Source organism: Mustela lutreola, chromosome 14 (genome assembly GCF_030435805.1).
Source record: "Mustela lutreola isolate mMusLut2 chromosome 14, mMusLut2.pri, whole genome shotgun sequence".
Lineage (NCBI taxonomy): Eukaryota > Metazoa > Chordata > Mammalia > Carnivora > Mustelidae > Mustela > Mustela lutreola.
The window spans coordinates 39,056,470-39,080,896 of NC_081303.1; the positions used below are offsets into that span (position 1 = coordinate 39,056,470).

The window sequence follows — 24,427 nt, forward strand, 5'->3', positions numbered from 1 at the left end:
CAGACTCTTCACTGAGCAGGGAACCTGACTTCAGTCTTGATTCCAGGACCCTGAGATCATGAGCTAAAGATAGACACTTAACTGGCTGAGCTACCCAGGTGCCCCCCACAATGTATAAGGATTGGAAAGAAATTAATTTGTTAACTGGAGAAAAATGATAGGCTGTATATATAATTATAATCTATAAACCTTTAGTATTAATACTTAATTTAGCAAGTTGCTGGATATAGTCAGTATATAAAGAGCAATGATGTTTTAAAATACTAGCACTAAACAATTAGAAAATGAATTTTTGAAACTGATAACATATGAATGAATGCATCAGAAATATCAAATATCTAGTGTATTAGCTTTCTATGATAGCTGTAACAAATTACCACAAAGTCAAGTGGTTTAAAATAAACTGTCAAAAAAAAAATAAAATAAACTGTTATACTTCTGGAAACCAGAAGTCTGAAATCAAAGTGTCAACAGGGCTACACTCGCTACAGAGGCTTTAGGGAGAATCTGTTCCCTGCCTTTTCCCATTTCTGGTGTCTGCTAGCATTTCTTGGTTTGAAGCTGCATCACCCGATCTCGGTCTCCATCTTCACATTGGCTTCTCTTCTGTGTGTGTCATGAATTTTCCCCTTCCTCTATTATATAAAGACACTGATAGCATTATGATCCATCTGGATAATCTAGGATTATCTCCTTGTCTCAAGAGCCTTAACTTAATCACATCTCCAGAAACCCTTCTTCCAAATAGGGTGACATTTATAGGTTCCAGGGATTAGGACCTGATATTTGAGGGGCACCATCTAACACATGGCACCTAGGAATAAATCTTAATGAAAGGTGTATTAGGACACTATACTGAAAATTATATTTTTCAAAGAAATTAGAGAAGATCCAAATAACTGGTCAGATGCAGTATGCTCATGGATTGGAAAATTCGATATTGTAAAAATGTCGGTCTCCCAGTTGATCAGTGGATTTAGTCTAATCCCTATTAGCATCCCAGCAGATTGTATGTGTGTCATTTGACAAGCTAAAATTTAAATGGAAATTCAGAAGATCAAGAACAGCCAAGACAATCTGGAGGAAGAGCGAAGTTGGAGAATTTATAGTACCAGGTGTTAGAAAGAAGACCAGTGGAACTAAATAGAACTCTTGCGAATGTTTTATTTATGCAAAGGTGACACTGTACTAATGTGGAGAAAACAATGGATGCTTTGATAAATGTTGCTGGATCAACTGAATGTCTATGTGGAAAACAAAAAACGTTGATGCCTACTCATACTAAAAATAAAAGCAAAAAAATAAAAATAAAAACTCTAAATAGATTGTGGACCTAAAAGTTAAAGGTAAAATAATAGTCTTTTAGGAAATACCATGGTTTATTGTCTTATAACATTGGATAATCAAATTATTTCTTAAATAGTACATAAAAAGCATGAGGAAAATATTGAGCATTCCAGGTACAGAAAATAATACGGGGGTCACTTGACCAGCTCAGTCAGTAGAGCATGCAACTCTTGATTTCAGGGTTGTGAGTTCATGCCCACCATGTCAGGTGTGGAGATAGCTTAAGAATAGAGAGAGATCAGTGGGGAATCTGCTTCCCCCTCTCTCTGCCAGCCTCTCTGCCTACTTGTGATCTCTATCAAATAAATAAATCTTTTTTTAAAAAATAGAGGAAGAAAAAAAAGAGAACGGAAAGAAAACAGCATGGAATATGCAAAGAATCTTGAATTGTGTTATGTCAAGGAGCTACAAATAATTTTGTATTCCTAGAGCATGAAGTGAATTCAGAATGGGCCTAGAGAGTTAAGCAAGGGCTGAACCACATAAAGGCCTTGACAGTGTTCAAAGAGTTGGGCAATTTTTAGATAATGGAAGAGGAGCAGAGGGCTCTAAGCAAGAGAGTGATTTAGTTCAGTTGGTATTTTAGGTAAAAATTGAATGTGGAAATAAATGAGAAGGCCATTGAATTAGTTAAGAAATTATGAGGTTTAGGGGTGCCTGGGTGGCTGAGTGGGTTAAGCCTCTGCCTTCGTCTCGGGTCATGATCTCAGGGTCCTGGAATCGAGCCCCACATCGGGCTCTGTGCACGGCTGGGAGTCTGCTTCCCCCTCTCGCTCTGCCTTCTTCTCTGCCTACTTGTGATCTCTCTCTGTCGAATAAATAAGTAAAAATCTTTAAAAAAAAAAAAAAAAAAGGAAAAGAAATTATGCCCCTGGGGATAAAAACACATGTTTTTAAAAAAAATTTTTTTTTAATTTAAAAATAAAAAAATAAGTAAAAATAAATTTAAAAAAAGAAATTATGAGGTTTAAGTTATGGCATTGGTAACAAGAATAGAATTGGGGATAGATGCAAATAATTAGGTAAAAGTAGCAAAATTGGGGGATTCGTTGAATATGGAAAGGAAGAAGGAATGAAAGAATCTAAGCTGACGCCAGTATTTTAGCTTGAATGGCTGAGTGGATTGTGTCAACAACAGAGTTGGTGAATACTGAAGACTTACCAATTTGAAGGACAGGGAGAATGAAATAATTTCCAGATACGTTGGGTTCTCAATAAGGAGATACCAGCATGTAGTTGGATATATAATTAAGATCAAGAGTGCAGAGAGGGATTTGTTACCAATTGATTGTAGCTAACCAAGGTCATGAGACCAAAGTAAATCACACAAGAAGAGGATGTAAGATGAGAAGTATAATGAGCTGAGGATAAAAAGCAAATGGACATCAACATTGAAAGGCCATACAGAGGAAAAGAAATGCATAAAAGAGACTGAGCATAAATAGAGAAAGTAGAGAAATAAGGAGAGAGTAACTTCCTGAAACCAAAGGTTTAGAGAGCTCTAAAGAGAAAGTATAACCAGGACAGCAGAGAAGTCAGTAATTAAAGCTGAGGATCCTGGGTGCCTGAGTGGCTCAGTTAAGCAACTGCCTGCAGCTCAGGTCATGATGCCAAGGTCCTAGATCGAGTCCTGCATTGGGCTCCCTGCAGCAGGGAGCCTGCTTTATCCCTCTGCCTCTCTTTCTCTCTCATAAATAAGAATGAATAAAATCTTTAAAAAAACCATAAAGTGGGGCACCTGGGTGGCTCAGTAGGTTAAGCCATTGCCTTCAGCTCAGGTCATGATCTCAGGGTCCTGGGATCGAGTTCCGCATCAAGCTCTCTGCTCAGCAGGGAGCCTGCTTCCCTCTCTCTCTCTCTGCCTGCCTCTCCATCTACTTGTGATTTCTCTCTGTCAAATTAATAAATAAAATCTTTAAAAAAAAATAAAAGTAAGGTTCCAATATGTACAGTGCTTCGGCACATAAGAAAACATGATCTTGGGGCACCTGGGTGGCTCAGTGGGTTAAGCCACTGCCTTCGGCTCAGGTCATGATCTCGGGGTCCTGGGATCGAGTCCCGCATCGGGTTCTCTGCTCAGCAGGGAGCCTGCTTCCCTCTCTCTCTCTCTCTGCCTGCCTCTCCATCTCTTGTGATTTCTCTCTGTCAAATTAATAAATAAAATCTTTAAAAATAAAATAAAAGTAAGGTTCCAATATGTACAGTGCTTCAGCACATAAGAAAACATGATCTTGGGAAGACCACTTTTACTGGGTCATGAGCCAAAGAACCAAACTGCAGTGGATTGAGAAGTGAAGAAGTCTTTTAAGGAAATGAGAACAACTAATATGAACCTATTCCAGGAAATTACTCATATGGGTAAGAAAAGGGAAAAAATGGAACTAAGTGTCTTGGAGCAATGTAGCTCTAAAGTTATAGACAAGAGTATGTATATATGTAATTTTTCAAAAGTTGAAGTACCAAGTGGAGTTATTTCTACCCTATTATCAGTTGGTTATCTAGGTCTGTGTACACAGTAGATGTTTAATAAATGTGTACTGAATTGAACAAAACTAATGTAAAGACCATAGCAGTATGTGTATATCTCCTTTCTAATGTATACACATAAATCGCTGTAGCTGCCTAAACATGCTGAGAGTATTTCTGAAAGAGTATAAAAGAAACTGTTTACTGCTGGGGAGGGGGTGTCACTGTTTGAAATGGAAGGGGGATTTTTATCTCATGTATTCCATTTACAGGTGGTCTCTTTTGCCATGAGTATGTATTGCTGTTTTGAGGAAATAAATGTCTAAAGAATCAATAGACAAAACACAGATAAGTATAATTTTTAAACTTCTAGTAGGTGGAACTTCTACACTTCCACCTACTAGAAGTTGAGAGGTAGAACAGAAGAGGAAAGAGGGAAAGAGGGTAAGGGGTATTATCCTCATTTTACAAAAGAGGAAAAATTTAAGCAGGGCAGTAATTGTGGCCTATACCTTAATTCACCAACTACACTAGGCACAAGGGAAGGAACTCAAATTTTATTCTTACCATCCAGGATCATAATGATTTTCTTTATGACAACAATTTTGCTGAAAAGTTTATTGATTTGGTTTTTGCTTCTTCTTCATTATTACATTAGAAGTTCGTGTCTCAGAAGTTTAACTCCCAACACTCAGGTGAGGCTATGCAACACTGAGCCCAGTTTGGTGGGGAGGGCCCAAACAACAGGGAGGAGCTCCAGGTTTTTGTTTTGTTTCTTCTGTTTTTCTTGGAGCCACTGATCCTCAAGGAGGGGCGAGGGTGGGATCACATAATTTTAGAGGTCTGGCAATGCCCTCCCTACCCCCATAGCTACCATTTCTGAAGCTGGCCTTAAAACCACCATTTAAACAGAAAGGGAGATAGGAAACTACAACACAAAGTAGATCATTTCATTTTTTAGGATGTTTAAGTCCTAGAAAACCTTTCTTTTTCCTTCTTTCTTTTTTTTTTTCCTTCTTCCTTCCTTCCTTGTACCCAAAGTTCAACTACGTCTAAGAGAAACCCCAAATAACTGCCTTAAACAAAATGAAAATATACTTTTCATGTAAAATATATCCAGAAGTAGGCAGTCCTGGGCTGAAAAGACAACTGCAACGAAAAGGGTGAGCAATGCAGGCTGCTTTTATATCAGCTCTCCACCATTCCTAGAGTGTCAGTTTTGCCCTTGTGATCCAAGATGGTGGTTAGAATGCCAGTCATCATGACCACACTCCCAGTTAGAGAAAGAAAGGCAGAAGGCCACACTCTGCTCTTTAAGACTTTCTGGAAGTATAGCATACCATTTATGTTGGTATATCAATGTTCAGAACTTAGTCACATGGCCCACTAACTTCAAAGGAGACTGGAAAATGTCAAAGTGCTCCACTAAAAATCAAGGTTCCATTGCTAAGGATGAAGTAGGAAATGAGAACGGAAAGGTAGCTAGCAAGCTCTGTCACACTGTTCGTTTAACTATTTGAAAGGTGCCTGAATGGCTCAGTGGGTTAAGTGTCTGACTTTGGTTCAGGTCATGGTCCAGGATCCTAGGATCAAGCCCAGTGTTGAACCCCATGTGGAACCAGAGTGGAGCCCCTATCGAGCATCCCGTGGAGCCCAAGGTTGGGGTCCCTGCTCAGCAGAGATACTGCTTTTCCTTCTCCCTCTCCCTGTTGCTCCCCTAGCTTGTGCCCTCTCCCTCTCTCTCTCTCAAATAAAAATATAAAAATACTTAAAAAATAATGAAACAGGGCGCCTGGGTGGCTCAGTGGGTTAAGCCGCTGCCTTCGGCTCAGGTCATGATCTCAGGGTCCTGGGATCGAGTCCCGCATCAGGCTCTCTGCTCAGCAGGGAGCCTGCTTCCTTCTCTCTCTCTCTGCCTGCCTCTCAGTGTACTTGTAATTTCTCTCTGTCAAATAAATAAATGAAATCTTTAAAAAAAAAATAATAATGGGGCGCCTGGGTGGCTCGGTGGGTTGGGCCGCTGCCTTCGGCTCGGGTCATGATCTCAGGGTCCTGGGATCGAGTCCCGCGTCGGGCTCTCTGCTCAGCAGGGAGCCTGCTTCCTCCTCTCTCTGCCTGCCTCTCTGCTTACTTGTAATTTCTCTCTGTCAAATAAATAAATAAAATCTTTGAAGAAGAGAAAAAAAAAATAATAATAATAATGAAACAAGCTTTCTTGGAAACAACTGCCTATATCACTAAATCTGGAGTCATCTCTATTCTCTGGGTCTTTGACATTTGTTACTGTTTAGTCGAGGTCTCCACTTAGACTCCCACAGGTTTTTAATTTTCTTTTTTTAATCCTTCCCTTCCTAAGCAAATGAATATAAATGTATAGTCATTTAATTTCACCTGTTTTGTTTTGGTTATCTGAAACTTTGGAGAACTTTTTGAATTGCAGCTTTCCTACTTAGCTGTAAAGAATTTTGCTTTAAGAACATGAACAGTGTTTTAATTTATATTTTCAGCATTGGGTACAATCCCTGTGCATAGAATTCTCAATATTTGTTTAATGAATGAATTCTGCAGTTAGAAGTAAAAGACATATCTTGAAGAGTTCGGTTTTTGTTTTTTCTTTTTGTTGTTTGTTTGTTTCAATTCTGGAACTGTTTATGAAAGGAGACTATGAAATCTCCCTGGTTTTTTTTTTTTTTTTTTGAGATTTTATTTATTTTATGATGGAGAGAGAGAACACAAGCTGGGGGAGCAGCAGGCAGAGGGAGAGGAAGAAGTAGGCTCCCTGCTGAGCAGGGAATCTTATCTGGGGCTCAATGGGGGGATTCCACTTGGGCTCCACGTGGGGTACAATGCTGGGCTCAATCTCAGAATAATGGGATCATGACTTGAGCCAAAATCAGGCACTTAACTGACTGAGCCACCCAGGTACCCCAATCTCCCTGTCTTTTAAAATAAAGACTTTTAGGTGCCTCGCTAGCGCAGTAGGTAGCATGTCAGTCTCATAAAATAATAAAGTCTTTTAAATGTCTGGGAGAGTTATATATTTGTTTTGTTTTAAAATCTTATGTATTTTATTTGAGAGAGAGAGATAACAAGCAGGAGAGAGGGGCGGAGGGAGAAGGAGATGCCCCGCTGAGCTGGGAGCCCAACTGGTACTCCATCTCAGGACCCCGGGATCATGACCTAACCTGAAGGCAGACACTCAACCAACTGAGCCACCCAAGCACCCTGGGAGAATTATATGTGAACACATATCCTGACTTTTAGAAGTGGGAAGGTGATTTAAACTTTTGCTAAATTTCTAGATCATACAAATATGATTTTGTGATGATTTCATTGGCTAAATTTTTAAAAAGGGAAAGACTCTAGATAGTGACAAGTTTAAAGTTTACATCTTAACTCTGCCCATGATACATAGTATCCTTTCCTAACTCACTTCTTCCCATCAATTTTATAAATTACAAAATGGGATTTATAAATCATATTTTTAATGAAAAAGATATTTAAAGAACATATTAATTAAAATCAGTCTAGGATCCAAATTCTGACGTAATCTGAAGATTTGGGGATAAGATTAGAAATGCCAACCTCTGAAATGGAAACAAACTAAGTCCATTTGTGGAAATAATCTTAGAAATTAACTTGAAAATGTATTAGAAAAAATGCTGCTCATGAAATTAAGGGTTCCTAATATATATTCTTGTAGACTGGAGATAGTAATCAAAATACAATGTGTTGAATCATCTATAAATTTGTTACTTAGACAGTAATCACACACACCCCCCTGTCATTAATATATATTAAATATTCAGATGTTAGTTATTGTTATTAAATGTATAGATTAGAAATAAAGTCAAAGAAAGAGAAGGAGACCAAGGAGATGGCACCCAAAATCAATACAATCGTCCTTTAATTAGAATAAAATATTCCTAGAGATAACAATACAAAGCAACAGGTCTCCTGAAGAAACTCAATTTTCTGGGCTTATACAGATTTTTTTTAAAGTAACTTACGGGTGTGGTACATAAACAATTCTGGAACACTGAAAAGAATTTTTTTTAAAAAAGTAACTGTTAGCAATGGTGCTATGTTTTGTCTCCCTTTCTGTCTGGCTACAGGATCTCATAGCTATATCCTGATCTAATTTCATTACTTTTGGTTACCATAATAATGTGATTTCCTTTAGCATGGGCCAAATTTGGGGCTGTTGGGTCTTGCAGCAGGTGTAGGACCCTTACTGTTACTAAGTCTCTCTGTCTCTGTCTCTCTCTTGCATACACTCATGCACAACTCTCATTTCTCATCTCTCAGCTCTATTTTCTCTGGGTTTATCTTATTCTCTAATATGCAAGAAGCCACTCCCTAGACATGAACTTCCTTTAAGCCTCATTAAACAACAAGGAATGAAGGAGAAACACGGTGCTTTACTAGATGGGTGGCTTTTCAAACCTTTTGTAACCCAGTGTAATACACGTTATATTGTCAACCCAATAGAGACATACATAAATGTGTATCAGTCAGCTATTTCTGCATAATAACAGCCAGAACATCTCAGGGGCATATGACACTAAGCATTTATTTTCACTCACTGGTGTGTGTTGGTTAGGGTCAGCTGATTTGTGCTGGATTCAGCCGGGTTTCATGGCTGATCTTGGCAGGGCTAGCTCATGTCTGGATTGGCTGATGGTTAGCTGACATAGCCTTCTCTTAACTCACGGGAGGGTCAGCCTTTTCATTCTACTAAATTTTCAACTGACTGGACAAGACCCACCCACATTAGATAGAACCATATGCTTAACTCACCTAAGGATTGTAATGTTAATGTCATCCAAGAACACCTTCAAAGAAACACTAAAAATAATATTTGACCAAATATCTGAACATCCTATAAATCAGTCAGATTAATACATAAAAGTAGCCATCAGAGTCTCTTTATGCTTTGCTTTCCTAAGATAGTAATCATCCCCAGTCTACCTAAGATTACTCCTTCACCAACACTCACCCCCTCACCCCCAGAAGAAATGTATCATTAACACTCTTGTTTCTGGAAGATAGGCCATATTTATCTTTTCTTTTTTTTACTGTAATGTTTATTTTTTCTTTTTTTAAATATTTTACTTTTTATAAACATATAATGTACTTTTATCCCCAGGGGTACAGGTCTGTGAATCGCCAGGTTTACACACTTCACAGCATTCATCATAGCACATACCCTCCCCAATGTCCATAACCCAACCACCCTCTCCCAAACCCCCTCTCCCCAGCAACCCTCAGTTTGTTTTGTGAGATTCTTAAGAGTCACTTATGGTTTGTCTCCCTCCCAATCCCATCTTGTCTCATTCATTCTTCTCCTACCCCCTTAACCCCGCATGTTGCATCTCCACTTCCTCATATCAGGGAGATCATATGATAGTTGTCTTTCTCCAATTGACTTATTTCGCTAAGCATGATACCCTCTCGTTCCATCCACATCGTCGCAAATGGCAAGATTTCATTTCTTTGGATGGCTGCATAGTATTCCATTGTGTATATATACCACATCTTCTTTATCCATTCATCTGTTGATGGACATCTAGGTTCTTTCCTTAGTTTGGCTATTGTAGACATTGCTGCTATAAACATTCAGGTGCACATGCCCCTTCGGATCACTACGTTTGTATCTTTAGGGTAAATACCCAGTAGAGCAATTCCTGGGTCATAGGGTAGTTCTATTTTCAATATTTTGAGGAACCTCCAAGCTGTTTTCCTGAGTGGTTGCACCATCTTGCATTCCCACCAACAGTGTAGGAGGGTTCCCCTTTCTCCGCATCCTCGCCAGCATCTGTCATTTCCTGACATTAATTTTAGCCATTCTGACTCGTGTGAGGTGATATCTCATTGTGGTTTTGATTTGTATTTCCCTTATGCCGAGTGATGTGGAACACTTTTTCATGTGTCTCCTGGCCATCTGGATGTCTTCTTTGCAGAAATGTCTGTTCGTGTCCTCTGCCCATTTCTTGATTGGATTATTTGTTCTTTGGGTGTTGAGTTTGATAAATTCTTTATAGATTTTGGATACTAGCCCTTTATCTGATATGTCGTTTGCAAATATCTTCTCCCATTCTGTCAGTTGTCTTTTGGCTTTGTTAACTCTTTCCTTTGCTGTGCAAAAGCTTTTGATCTTGATGAAGTCCCAATAGTTCATTTTTGTCCTTGCTTCCCTTGCCTTTGGTGATGTTCCTAGGAAGATGTTGCTGCAGCTGAGGTCGAAGAGGTTGCTGCCTGTGTTCTCCTCAAGGATTTCGATGGATTCCTTTCTCACATTGAGGTCCTTTATACATTTTGAGTCTATTCTGGTGTGTGGTGTAAGGAAATGATCCAGTTTCATTTTTCTGCATGTGGCCATCCAATTTTCCCAACACCATTTGTTGAAAAGACTTTCATAAATTTATTCCATTGGATGTTCTTTCCTGCTTTGTCGAAGATTACTTGACCATAGAGTTGAGGATCTATTTCTGCCTCTCTATGCTGTTCCATTGATCTATGTGTCTGTTTTTGTGCCAGTACCATGCTTTGTAATAGAGCTTGAAGTCTGGAATTGTGATGCCACCAATTTTGGCTATCTTTTTCAATATTCCTCTGGCTATTTGAGGTCTTTTCTGGTTCCTACAAATTTTAGGATTATTTGTTCCATTTCTTTGAAAAAAACGGATGGGATTTTGATAGGAATTGCATTAAATATGTAGATTGCTTTAGGTAGCATAGACATTTTCACAATATTTGTTCTTCCAATCCAGGAGCATGGAACATTTTTTCATTTCTTTGTGTCTTCCTCAATTTCTTTCATGAGTACTGTATAGTTTTCTGAGCATAGATTCTTTGCCTCTTTGGTTAGGTTTATTCCTAGGTTTCTTATAGTTTTGGGTGCAATTGTAAATGGATTGACTACTTAATTTCTCTTTCTTCTGTCTTGTTGTTGGTGTAGAGAAATGCAACTGATTTCTGTCCATTGATTTTATATCCTGACACTTTACTGAATTCCTGTACAAATTCTAGCAGTTTTGGAGTGGAGTCTTTTGGGTTTTCCACATATAGTATCATATCATCTGTGAAAACTGATAGTTTGACTTCTTCTTTGCCGATTTGGATGCCTTTAATTTCCTTTTGTTGTCTGATTGATGAGGCTAGGACTTCTAGTACTATGTTGAATAGCAGTGGTGATAATGGACATCCCTGCCGTGTTCCTGATCTTAGCAGAAAAGCTTTCAGTTTTTCTCCATTGAGAATGATATTTGCGGTGGGTTTTTCATTGATGGCTTTGATGATATTGAGGTATGTGCCCTCTATCCCTACACTTTGAAGAGTTTTGATCAGGAAGGGATGCTGTACTTTGTCATATTCTTTTTTAGCATCTATTGAGAGTATCATATGTTTCTGGTTCTTTCTTTTATTAATGTGTTGTATCACATTGATTGATTTGCGGATGTTAAACCAACCTTGCAGCCCTGGAATAAATCCCACTTGGTCTTGGTGAATAATCCTTTTAATGTACTGTTGAATCCTATTGAATCCTATTTTGGTGAGAATTTTCGCATCTGTGTTCATCAAGGATATCGGTCTGTAGTTCTTTTTTTGGATGGGATCCTTCTCTGGTTTTGGTATCAAGGTGATGCTGTCCTCATAAAATGAGTTTGGAAGTTTTCTTCCATTTCTATTTTTTGGAACAGTTTCAGGAGAATAGGAATTAGTTATTTGTTAAATGTTTGGTAGAATTCCCCTGGGAAGCTGTCTGGCCCTGGGCTTTTGTTTGTTTGGAGATTTTTGATGACTCTTTCAATCTCCTTCCTGGTTATGGGTCTGTTCAGGCATTCTATTTCTTCCTGGTTCAGTTGTGGTAGTTTATATGTCTCTAGGAATGCATCCATTTCTTCCAGATTGTCAGATTTCTTGGCGTAAAGTTGTTCATAATATGTTCTTATAATAGTTTGTATTTCTTGTTTCTCTCCTCTTTCATTCATGATTTTATTTATTTGGGTCCTTTCTCTTTTCTTTTTGATAAGTCTGGCCAGGGGTTTATCAATCTTACTAATTCTTTCAAAGAACCAGCTCCTAGTTTCATTGATTTGTTCTATTGTTTTTTTGGTTTCTATTTCATTGATTTCTGCTCTGATCTTTATTATTCCTCTTCTCCTGCTGGGTTTATGGTTTCTTTCTTCTTCTTTCTCCAGCTCCTTTAGGTGTAGGGTTAGGTTGTGTACTTGAGACCTTTCTTGTTTCTTGCGAAAGGCTTGTACCGCTATATATTTTCCTCTCAGGACTGCCTTTGCTGTGTCCCACAAATTTTGAACCGTTGTGTTTTCATTATCATTTGTTTCCATGAATTTTTTCAATTCTTCTTTAATTTCCTGGTTGACCCATTCATTCTTTAGAAGGATGCTGTTTAGTCTCCATGTATTTGGGTTCTTTCCAAATTTCCTCTTGTGATTGAGTTATAGCTTCAGAGCATTGTGGACTGAAAATATGCAGGGAATCATCCCAATCTTTTGATACCGGTTGAGAAGTGATTTAGGACCCAGGATGTGATCTATTCTGGAGAATGTTCCATGTGCACTAGAGAAGAATGTGTATTCTGTTGCTTTGGGATGAAATGTTCTGAATATATCTGTGATGTCCATCTGGTCCAGTGTGTCATTTAAGGCCTTTATCTCCTTGTTGATCTTTTGCTTGGATGATCTGTCCATTTCAGTGAGGGGAGTGTTAAAGTCCCCTCCTATTATTGTATTATTGTTGATGTGTTTCTTTGATTTTGTTATTAATTGGTTTTATAGCTGGCTGCTCCCACGTTAATGGCATAGATATTTAAAATTATTAGATCTTGTTAGACAGATCATTTGAGTATGATATAGTGTCCTTCTTCATCTCTTATTATAGTCTTTGGCTTAAAATATAATTGATCTGATATAAGGATTGCCACCCCTGCTTTCTTCTGATGTCCATTAGCATGGTAAATTGTTTTCCACCCCCTCACTTTATATCTGGAGGTTTCTTCAGTTCTGAAATGAGTTTCTTGTAGGCAACATATAGATTTTTTTTTTTTATCCCTTCTGATACCCTGTGTGTTTTGATTTGGGCATTTAGCCCATTAACATTCAGGGTAACTATTGAGAGATATGAATTTAGTGCCATTATATTGCTTATAAGGTGACTGTTACTGTATATTGTCTCTGTTCCTTTCTGATCTACTACTTTTAGACTCTCTCTTTGCTTAGAGGACCCCTTTCAATATTTCCTGTAGAGCTGGTTTGGTGTTTGCAAATTCTTTCAGTTTTTGTTTGTCCTGGAAGCTTTTTAATCTCTCCTTCTATTTTCAATGATAGCCTAGCTGGATATAGCATTCTTGGCTGCATGTTATTCTCATTTATTGCTCTGAATATATCATGCCAGTTCTTTCTGGCCTGCCAGGTCTCTGTGGATAAGTCTGCTGCCAATCTAATATTTTTACCATTGTATGTTACAGACTTCTTTTCCCGGGCTGCTTTCAGGATTTTCTCTTTGTCACTAAGACTTGTCAATTTTACTCTTAGATGATGGGGTGTGGACCTATTCTTGTTGATTTTGAAGGGGGTTCTCTGCGCCTCCTGGATTTTTTTTTTTTTTAAGATTTTATTTGTTCACCTGACAGACAAAGATCACAAGTAGGCAGAGAGGCAGGAGAGAAAGAGGAGGAAGCAGTCTCCCAGCCTGAGCAGAGAGCCCGATGCGGGGCTCGATCCCAGGACCCCAGGATCATGACCCGAGCTGAAGGCAGAGGCTTCAACCCACTGTGCCACCCAGGCGCCCCAGGCGCCTCCTGGATTTTGATGCTTGTTCCCTTTGCCATATTAGGGAAATACTCTCTAATAATTCTCTCCAGTATACCTTCTGCTTCCCTCTCTCTTTCTTCTTCTTCTGGAATCCCAATTATTCTAATGTTGTTTCATCTTATGGTGTCACTTATCTCTCGAATTCTCCCCCCCATGGTCCAGTAGCTGTTTGTCCCTCTTTTGCTCAGCTTCTTTATTCTCTGTCATTTGGTCTTCTATATCACTAATTCTTTCTTCTGCCTCATTTATCCTAGCAGTGAGAGCCTCCATTTTTTATTGAACCTCATTAATAGCTTTTTTTATTTCAACTTGGTTAGATTTTAGTTCTTTTATTTCTCCAGAAAGGGCTTTTATATCTCCCGAGAGGGTTTCTCTAATATCTTCCATGCCTTTTTCAAGCCCGGCTAGAACCTTGAGAATCGTTATTCTGAACTCTAGATATGATGTATTATCAATGTCTGTGTTGATTAGGTCCCTAGCCTTCGGTACTGCCTCTTGTTCTTTTTGGGTTTTTTTTTTTTTTTTTTGTGGTGAGTTTTTCTGCCTTGTCATTTTGTCCAGATAAGAGTATGTGAAGAACCAAGTAAAATAATAAAAGGGTGGTAAAGACCCCAGGAAAATACGCTTTAACCAAATCAGAAGAGACCCCAAATCGTGAAGGGGAGAAAGGGGATAAAAAGAGGTTCAGAAAAAAAAAGGAAACAATTAAAAAAAGAAAGCGAATAAAGAAAGAATATAAAAAAGAAAAAATATATATTAGATAAACTAGTTACAAAATGTTAAAAAGAGAAAAGGGTAAAAGTTAAAAAATATTAGCTGAAGAAGAAGAAAAAAAAATTGAAAAAAAGAAAAAAAAACAAATTAAATTAACTGCAAGACTAATGAATCATGGGGAAAGCCATGAGTTCAGTGCTTTGCTTTCTCCTCCTCTGGAATTCTGCTGCTCTCCTTGGTATTGAAGCTGCAATGCTTATAGGTGAACTTGGTCCTGGCTGGATTTCTTGTTGATTTTCTGGGGGAGGGGCCTGTTGTAGTGATTTTCAAGTGTCTTGGCCCCAGGCGGAATTGCACCACCCTTACCAGGGGCCGGTTCGCTTTCGGGAGCTTTTGTTCTCTGAATGCTTTCCGTAGAGTTCTGGAGAACGGGAATGAAAATGACGGCCTCCCAGGCTCCAGCCCAGAGGAGCCGAGAGCCCGGGGCCCCACTCCTCAGTGCGCCCTCAGAGAATAGCACCCAATAACTCCCGTCTCTCTGGCCTCCAGCCATGCTCTGAGCTCACCCAGGCGGCGACCGGTTCAAGGTAACCCCAAGCTGAGAGGTCACTCCTCAGCTCTGTCTCTGTAGCAGGCTTTTTTTTTTTTTAAGATTTTATTTATTTGTTAGAGAGAGAGAGAGCACAAGCACAGGCAGAAAGAGTGGCAGGCTAGAGGCAGAGGGAGAAGCAGGCTCCCTGCCGAGTAAGGATCCTGATGTGGTTCTTGATCCCAGGACCCTGGGATCATGACCTGAGCCGAAGGCAGCCACTTAACCAGCTGAGCCACCCAGGCGTCCCAGCTTCCCTGTTCTAATACCCACAAGCTCTGTGACACTCAGACACCCCGGATCCTTCTGTGACCCTGCGGGAACTGGGGCCATGCTGACTCCACGTGGGCTTCACCCCGGTTTAGCCTCTGGAGCGATGTCCCTCAGCGGAACAGACTTTTAAAAGTCCCGATTTTGTTCTCCGTTGCTCCACCACTTGCTGGGAGCCGGACCCTCCCCCCGCGGTCTATCTTCCTGTCACTTTGGATTTACTTCTCCGCCAGTCCTACCTTTCAGAAAGTGGTTGATTTTCTGTTTCTAGAATTGCTGTTCTTCTCTTTGATCTCCCGTTGGATTTGTAGGTGTTTGCAGTGTTTAGATAAGCTATCTAGCTGATCTCCTGCTACTTGATGTAGCCTCAGCCTGCTACTTCTCCACCATCTTGACTCCTCCCCGCCATATTTGTCTTGTAGTTCTGTGAACTTCCAGTCCACCACTGAATACCGTCTTTGGGGTTTAATGTCTTACTGCAAATAATACTGTTTTACACAAAAGTCTTAAAGTAATCATATTTTTTTTTCTACAAATACGCATGAAGCTATTTCAAATCCCTATGGAAAAGAGTGGAATATAAATATGCATACATCATTTTTGCCAGCTAAGTGTTTTACATATTTAACTACATTTCTTTTCAAGAGAAAGTTGTCTTTTAAGGTCTTAAATTGTTGGGTTTTCAGACTAACTCAATCTTATCTTTTTTTCTTTTTCTTCCTATTTTAATAATAACCCAGAAAAAGTTTCTCTAGTTCTTAAGTTTTTTTCTGTTTTTCAACAATTTCTTAGTTTAGGAGCAAAGAAGTAACCGACTGTATCTGTTGAATCCAGAGGCTTTAAAATTCATTCCATCATTATTCCACAAATATTTACATCATAATTTTGAGATACTTGGAACACAAAGATATATAATGCACAGTCCATAGCTTTAAGGGGTTCATAACCATATGAGAGAAAAAGAGACTTATCTAAAATAACCCTGGAGTTCAGAGGCTCTCTTTGTCTAGTAACATGCCCCATGTTTCTCCACTTTATAGGTGGAGAAAGAGATGCAAGAATCTCTAACCAGTTGGGCAAATTGTAATGAGTTGATAACCCAGTAAGAGAGTAAACACCAAGGTGACACCCACTTTTATAAATCTATTCCTGGGTCTGAGCCTGGCTCACAAGAATCAAGCCACTGGGCAAACTGCCACTCTAGGAACTGATTGACTCCAGTTCAATATGACTCACCATACCTCCCAACAATCCTTTAAAGGCAGCTCATTTTCTCATTCTCAAAAAGGGCCATTTCAGATATTCTTTGTTCTCATTTCTCTAACCCTACTACTCACCTCTCTCTATTTTCATAGATGACTTTTCTTCTAACTTCAACCCCTCCCCCAACCCTAAGCCATTAAACACTCTGCCACCAAATTGTAGTCCAAGCCTCTACCTGCCCTTCCCTTCCAGAGGTCAGTGTAGAGATCACAGGGAAGTTGTTTCACATTTCCTTAAGCTGCCCACTTGGTTCTCTTCTGGACACCTAGTCAGATTTGTGGCACTGTTCTTTGTACTGCTGGTTACAGAGGAAATCTTGGACATGGTGTCCTTCAGGGAAGACATGGGCCTGGGGTAGACTACCCCTCTGTTTACCCAGGATCACCAGTTAGACTGTGCAAATACACATGAATCTCTTCACAGGTACTTTGGGCCCGTTTTAAAGTGGAATTATACTGTAGGAGAGAAAAGGCTAAAACTTTGCACAGAATGGGCTTCTTCCTGAATCCAAAGGAAAACTATCTGTAGCAAACACCGTCTACATTCTGCTTCATATCCTCTTGGCCTTCTTAAGTTCTCTATGAAGATGATTTCCACACATTGAGTTTCTTACCTCAAGACCCCATGTCTCTTTCCTTTGCCTGAAGGCTCTCTTCAGACCCATGAGAGCTTGTTCTGCTATAGGCAGGTGCAACACACAAGTGTGGAGGGGGAGTTACACTCATGGGGGCAATGTTCAACCAGTTGGGGTTGGGGTTGGTGAATAAATGCTCCAGCCTCCTCACTGTCACTGGGACAAGTCTTTGTTGTTGCACATGGTTTCTCAGAAGATCCTCAGTGGGATTAAGCCTTGTTGCATATCCATGACAGTGTAAAACTACTCGCTACTAACCAACGCATTAACCCCACTCAATAAAGCACACTTGCTGACTTTTCTCCCTTTTCTGTCCTACTTTTCCCATGTCCTCTTCTGTCCTTAGAATCGCCTCACAAATAAACCTTCTGTGCCCAAAGCCCTGCACTCAAAGTCTGCTTTTTGAAGAAGCCCAAACTAAGATATTGAACAATTTAGGTTTTTCAAAAAGGAAGCCCCATAACTGGAGTCCCCCCCAGTCCCTCCACTGACTGCTGCTTTCAGATTTGTTCCTGTATCAGACAGCTATTGTGAACCATTTCAGAGTGTCTTAGACTCACTTATCTTTTACTCCAACTGCTGCTGTAGCAACCTGTTCCCTGCAGCATTCTCTAGGTGCAATCTGGCAATACCTCCCATCAGGCCCATGGAGCTTGCCTCTCACTCTCCAACTGGGGTTTGTCTGTTGACTCCATAGTGAAGAATGCTGTGGAAACCAACTGTGGTGCTCATGCTTATGCAACTCAGGAGTATTGGGGCTCATGCCTTTTGGGGGAAAAGTTTGAGCAGTGGGGGATGGGATCCAAATGAAAAATACTACCCCCCTTTAACTCTAATTGACATGTATTTCATGAGATGTATTTCAGGCAACTCCTTGGCAGTCCCCTGGATTCCACAGCCAGTCACCCACAGTAGTGTCCAGTTTGGTAATGCATCTTTGCAGTGGTCTTGCATCTTTCCTGCTCCTCCACATCCCTTGATTCTGCTTCCTGGTTCACACTCCTCAATAAGGAATGTACACTTAAGCCTTTGTTTCAGGCTGTTTCCCTGTAAACTAGCCTAAGATAGTAACTTTCTTTTTCTCAGCCTCATTTGTAGATTCTTCTCTATGAAAGTTTACCAACCTTTTAGTAAATCAAGGATGGGGTGACTCCCTGAATCCATACTTCTTGCCTCTCTAGTACAATTCTGTAAATTTGCATCATTCAATCTGAAATTATGCTCTGTAGTTTTAGAGGCTGGTCAGGGATGTCAAGTCCCACAGGGGTGTGTGTGTGTGTGTGTGTGTGTGTGTGTTGGTGTATAGCTATAGGGAGATTTGACATACCTGCTCTCATTGTGGGTCCAAAATAGGTTAGGACTTCTGAGTTGGGTCCTCTCTTTGATGTAACTGTCAACGTAAACTGCCCAACTGTTGCTATACTGCTGTACCTGATGAGACAAATGTGAATATGCTGTGGTGGTAGGCACCAGCTAAAGTGGCTCCTGGTGATCTGTGCTCCCAGTATTCACTCCTTTGTATAATCCCCTCCTCTTACATGTTGGCAGGACCCAGTGACTTGGTTCTAACAAATAGAATACAGCAAAAGTGATGGGCTGACACTTCCAAGATTAGGTTAGAAAGAACTGTGACTTCCATCTTGTTCACACTTTCTTTCTGGTTCTTCTCACTTTTTCTCTCTGATGAAGCCAGCTGCCACATTGTGAGAGGTACCCTACAGAAAAGTCCACATGGCAAGGAACTGAGGGATGCTTCTAGGCAACAGTCTGCAAAGAACTGAGGTCTTCAGTGCAATAGCCCACAAGAAGCTAACTCCTGCTGACAACCAGGTGAGTGAGGTTGGAAACAGATTCATCCTTCGGCTGATTTTTGAGATTAGTACAGACAGTCCCCAACATATGATGGTTTACTTAAAATTTTTCACTTTACAACAGTTTTGGATGAAATATTCAGTAGAAACTATACTTCGAATTTTTAATATTTTCCAGGGCTAGCAATATGCAGTACAATGCTTTTTCATGACACTGGGCTGCAGCAATAAGCTGAAGCCCCCATCAGCCAAGTGATTACAAGGGTGGACAACCAAAAACACAAACATGGTTACCCACACAACCCTGCTGTTTTTCACTTTCAGTACAGTACTCAATAAATTACATGATATGTTCAACACTTTCTTATAAAATAGGCTTTGTGCTGGCTGATGTTGCCCAACTCTAGGCTAATGTACATGTGAATAAGGTAGGCTAAGCTATGATGTTTGGTAGTTTGCATGTACTAAAGGCATGTTTAACATAATGGTATTTTTAATTTACAGTGGATTTATTAGAATGTGATCCCATTGTAGTCAAGGAATATATCTGTACAGCCCAACATCTTGATTGTAGCCTTGTGAGAGTCCCTGATCCAGAGGACTCAGCTAAGCCATGCTGTGATTCCTGACCCACATGAAATGTGAGATAATAATAATTATATTAATGATGTATTTTCCAAAACAAATATTAATTTTCTGGGACACTAAATCTAAAGCCATAAAGAAAAAGAACATATTTTCTGCTTACATTTCTGATTTGAAATGGGCTGCCTTCCACAACCCACTCCCCTTGGAATCAACTAGTTATTTTATTTTATTTTAAAGATTTTATTTATTTATTTGTCAGAGAGAGTGAGAGAGAGAGCAAGAAAGAGAGTGCACAGCAGGGAGAGCTGCAGGCAAAGGAAGAAGTATGCTCCCCATTGAGCAAGAAGCTAAGTGTGGGACTTGATCCTAGGACCTTGGGATTACAACCTGAGCCAAAGGCAGATGTGTACCCCACTGAGGCACTCAGGTGTCCCTCAACTAGTTATTTTAAACTGTAGAGTATTTAGTTCCTTTTATACTTTCTCTTTTGGACTTCAGATATGATAAAGGACCTATAAGGGTTCCTCCCTTAGTTAAGTCAAGACCACTGAAATGATGGTTTTAAGTGTTTTCCTTCAAGAAAAAGAAGATTCTATCCTGATTTTATGGTTTTACGACCACCTCTCTCTATCTTTAAAGCATTTATTCAGCACACATAATTGGGAACCTCCTACTGTGTGCACCAAGTCCTCGGCCTGAGGTTGGGGCTACTATTCTATTCTATTTCACTTTTTCTGTATTTTTAATGTCTCTCTTTCCATTTGGCATCTTCTTCATGGCCTTTAAACATCTTAACATTTCTTAGATTTAAAAACAATGAAAAAGAGGATGGCAGAGTAGGAGCACACTAAACTCATCTTATTCCATAAATAACTAGGTAATGCTCACACTAGCAAATAACCTAGAAAATAACCTGAAGGCAAGCAGAATAAACTCCACAACTAAATGTAGAGATGAGGCCACATTGAAGAGGGAAAGAAGGACAGAGATACCTTTAAAAGCTAAATGGACCTGCAGGATTGTCGGTGGGTAGGAGGGACACCATGGGCGTGGCAAAAGGAAGAGAAACAGCCCTTTACACAGTGAGCCTGAATCCCCATAATGTTTGGCTTTGAAAACCAGAGAGGCCTAATATTGTGTGTTCCTACAACCAGCAGGACTTAAAACCTGGAATTTTAGAAATCAACAGGCTTGGCTTTGGGAGAGCCAGAACGAAAGATCCAAAGGAAACTGAGACCCCATCCTTAAACAGATAACACAGTGGAGGGATGGAGGGATAGGGTGACTGCGTGATGGACATCAGGGAGGGTATGTGTCGTAATGAGCACTGGGTATTATACAAGACTGATAAATCACAGCCCTGTACTCCTGAAACAAATAATACATTGTATGTTAGTTAATTGAATTTAAATTTTAAAAAAGAGATCACACACACATACACACACACACACACACACACAAAACAGTCAGCAGAGACACAGAGTGGAAGATGCAGTTTGAAAAATGCCTGGGGCATACCGGAGGGAGACTAGTTACTCATCTCAGAGCATGTCCCCAAGGGACAGGGGTCCTTGGAAGACTTCTCCAAGAATAAAGGAGCTGGCAGGCACCTTTTCCCTCCCTCGCCCCCAGCATAAACACACAGCCACCTGCAGGGACTATCCTAACTTGCTAAGACTGTCCCACCAACTCCTTTTCCCCCTGTGCTCTGTTTTGGTGGATTCACCCTCTCCAGTCAAGACTGCCTCAGTCTCGGAGCTGCAGGGCCACTTCCACAGAGGACCAGTGACCCAAACCTTCGTAACTCTACTGCATTGCTGTCCTCCCCAGCACTCCCCTTTCCCACATTTTGTAGATCTACTCCATCCAATATGCTCTTGGCTGGAGCCTATTCTGGGTGGTGCCACAGGCTTAGAAGTGTGCAAGCCACCCCTTTAATGCCCAGCACCACTCCAAAGTGACTCTTGCCCTGGAGAGAGGGGAAGATAACCACACACACCAGTGAGAAGGAGGCACCAGTAGTGGGCTGAAGGCAGACAACTGGTACGCCTGCAGGCTTCGCACACCAATGAAAGCTTTTCAGGGACAACACAGGGAAAATGCCCTGCAGTTTGGTGCTACAGCATCTTTGGCAAACACCTGGTCTGACTCAACTCAAAACTAAGGCAGCCCCAGACTGGTACACTAACACCACAGGGACCGAACACTGCCTAAAACAGGCAGAGAGCCACTGCAGATGACTGGACTGAAGGAAAAAGGGGTTCAGCCACAACAGGGCACATGCAACAGATGTAGGAGACACACCCGAAGCACTAAATTCCAGTAAATGGGACATTGCAGGGCACGACAGGACCTCTTCTTTATAAGACCACTACTTTCATATATATATATATATATTTTATTTATTTATTTGACAGACAGAGATCACAAGTAGGCAGAGAGGCAGGCAGAGAGAGGGAATTAGGCTCCCTGCTGAGCAGAGAGCCCAATGCGGTGCTTGATCCCTGGACCCTGAGATCATGACCTGAGCTGAAGACAGAGGCTTAATCCACTGAGCCACCCAGGTGCCCCAAGACCACTACTTTCAAGAGCAGGCGGCATAGCTGACTCTGAGCACAAAGACACAGACAGAGAGTTAGGGAATATGTCCCAAATGAAAGAACAGGACAAAATCACAGCAATAGACCTAAGCAAAATGGAGATAAGTAATATCCCTGATGCAGAATTTTTAAAATTATGATCATAAAGATACTCACTGGACTTGAGGAAAGAGTGGTGGACATCAGCAAGAACTTTAACAAAGTTAAGAAAGAATCAACCAGAGATGAAGAACACAATAAATGAAATTTTTTTAAAAAGATTTTATTTATTTGGCCGCCCACCCCCGCCGCCTGCCCGCGCAGCCCGCGCCCCGCGGGCTCCCGGGTCGGCTCCCGGCCCTTTAAGGCGGGCGGCTGCGGCGGCGGCGGCCGCGCTCGGGGCGGGGAAAGCGAGGCGCGCCACGCGGGGCCGGCTCCCCGGCACTTTGAGGGAGCAGAGAGCAGAGTGCAGGCGAAATGGCCCTGATGCCCTATGAGGAGACAGCGGGAGTGGGCTTGCAGAAATTCCACAAGCCTCTCGCCACCTTCTCCTTTGCCAACCACACCATCCAGATCCGGCAGGACTGGAGCCAGCTGGGAGTCGCAGCCGTGGTGTGGGACGCGGCTGGCCTTCTTTGCACGTATCTGGAGATGGGAGCTGGGGAGCTGCGAGGCTGCTCTGCTGTGGAGCTGGGCGCCGGCACCGGGCTGGTTGGCATCGTGGCGGCCCTGCTGGGTGCTCCTGTGACTATCACGGACCGAAAAGTAGCATTAGAATTTCTTAAGTCAAATGTTCAAGCCAACTTACCTCCCCATATCCAACCCAATGCTTTTGTTAAGGAGCTGACCTGGGGACAAAATTTGGGGAGTTATTCACCTGGAGAATTTGACCTGATACTTGGAGCTGATATCATATATTTAGAAGAAACATTCGCAGATCTTCTTCATACTTTGGAACATCTCTGTAGCAAGCGCTCCGTGATTCTTTTAACTTGCCGAATTCGCTATGAATGGGACAACAACTTCTTAGCGATGCTGGAGAGGCAATTTACTGTGAGTAAGGTTCACTATGATTCTGAAAAAGATGTACATATATACAAAGTTGGCTTTAATTTATAAGAATGTTGTTATTGAGTGCCAGTGAAGGTCTTTGACTGGGAATTGAACCGTATTTAATGGAATGGATTACTGAACGAAAAGTCCAACCAAAGGTTCTCAAGGGCCAAAAAGCACATGGTTAAAACAAAGCAGCATTTTGTCCCATTGCTGTGACATTTCAGTCCTATTTGACTCTGAAAAATTCAACTACCATTAAAGGAATATATGAGAAAAAAAAGATTTTATTTATTTATTTGACAGAGATCACAAGTAGGCAGAAAGGCAGGCAGAGAGAGGTGGAAGCAGGCTCCCCACTGAGCAGAGAGCCTGATGCCGGGCTCGATTCCAGGATCCTGAGATCATGACCTGAGCTGAAGACAGGGGCTTTAACCCACTGAGCCACCCAGGTGCCCCACAATAAATGAAATTTTAAAATAACACTAGGTGGAAGAAATAATAGATTAGAGGAAGCAGAAGAACAAATCAGAGGCCTAAAGGGCAGAATAATGGAAAGTAATCAAGATAAGCAGGTGACATAAAAATTATACAGAATAAGAATAAGCTTAGGGAATTCAACAAAACCATCAAGTGTAATAATATTCACATTACAGGGATCCCAGAAGGAGAAGAGAGAGAAAAAGGGGCACAAAATTTCCTTGAAGAAATAATAGCTAAAAACTTTCTGAATTGGGGGGAGGAAACAAACCCAGACCCAGGACACAGAGATTCCCCAATAAAATCAACTGAGCTACCCAGGTGCCCCTCTACAAAACATTTTAAAAAGAGTTAATACATATTCTTTTTTTTTTTCCAGATTTTATTTTTTTGACAGAGAGCACAAGCAGGCAGAGTGAGAGGGAGGAGCAGACTCCCCACTGAGCAGGGGGCCTGATGTGGGTCTTGATGCCAGGACCTGTGATCATGACCCAAGCCGAAGGCAGATGCTTAATGAGTGAGCCACCGAGGCATCCCAAGTTAATATATATTCTTCTCAAACTATTCCAAAAAATTGAAGAGGATGGAAAATTCCCAAATTCATTCCATGAGATCAGCATTACCCTGATATCAAAACCAGGTAAAGACATTATAAAAGGAGAGAAAGAGAGAGAGAATTACAGGTCAATAATTCTGATGAACATAGATGTAAAAATCCTCAACAAGATATTAGCAAACCAAATCCAACAATACATTTAAAAAATGTTCCACCAAGAGGCGCCTGGGTGGCTCAG

General features: G+C 40.8%; 1 protein-coding gene and 1 long non-coding RNA gene across 3 annotated transcripts in view; both read left to right on the plus strand.

The window, feature by feature from the left end:
• Positions 1-24,427, plus strand: part of LOC131815324 (uncharacterized) — a 64,204-nt gene that overhangs the window by 3,704 nt on the left and 36,073 nt on the right. For both annotated transcript variants that reach the window (XR_009347651.1, XR_009347652.1), the window contains exon 3: positions 18,812-18,952. This is a non-coding gene — a long non-coding RNA (uncharacterized LOC131815324). The remainder of the gene's footprint in view (positions 1-18,811; positions 18,953-24,427) is intronic.
• LOC131815321 (protein N-lysine methyltransferase METTL21A-like) lies at positions 22,530-23,472 on the plus strand. The gene has a single exon (XM_059147104.1). The coding sequence runs from the start codon at positions 22,578-22,580 to the stop codon at positions 23,217-23,219; it is 642 nt and encodes a 213-aa protein (XP_059003087.1). The 5' UTR covers positions 22,530-22,577; the 3' UTR covers positions 23,220-23,472.

Bases quoted from the DNA above. Each gene is read 5' to 3' on its own strand.
- LOC131815321 (XM_059147104.1), top strand. From the start codon at position 22,578: ATGGCCCTGATGCCCTATGAGGAGACAGCGGGAGTGGGCTTGCAGAAA.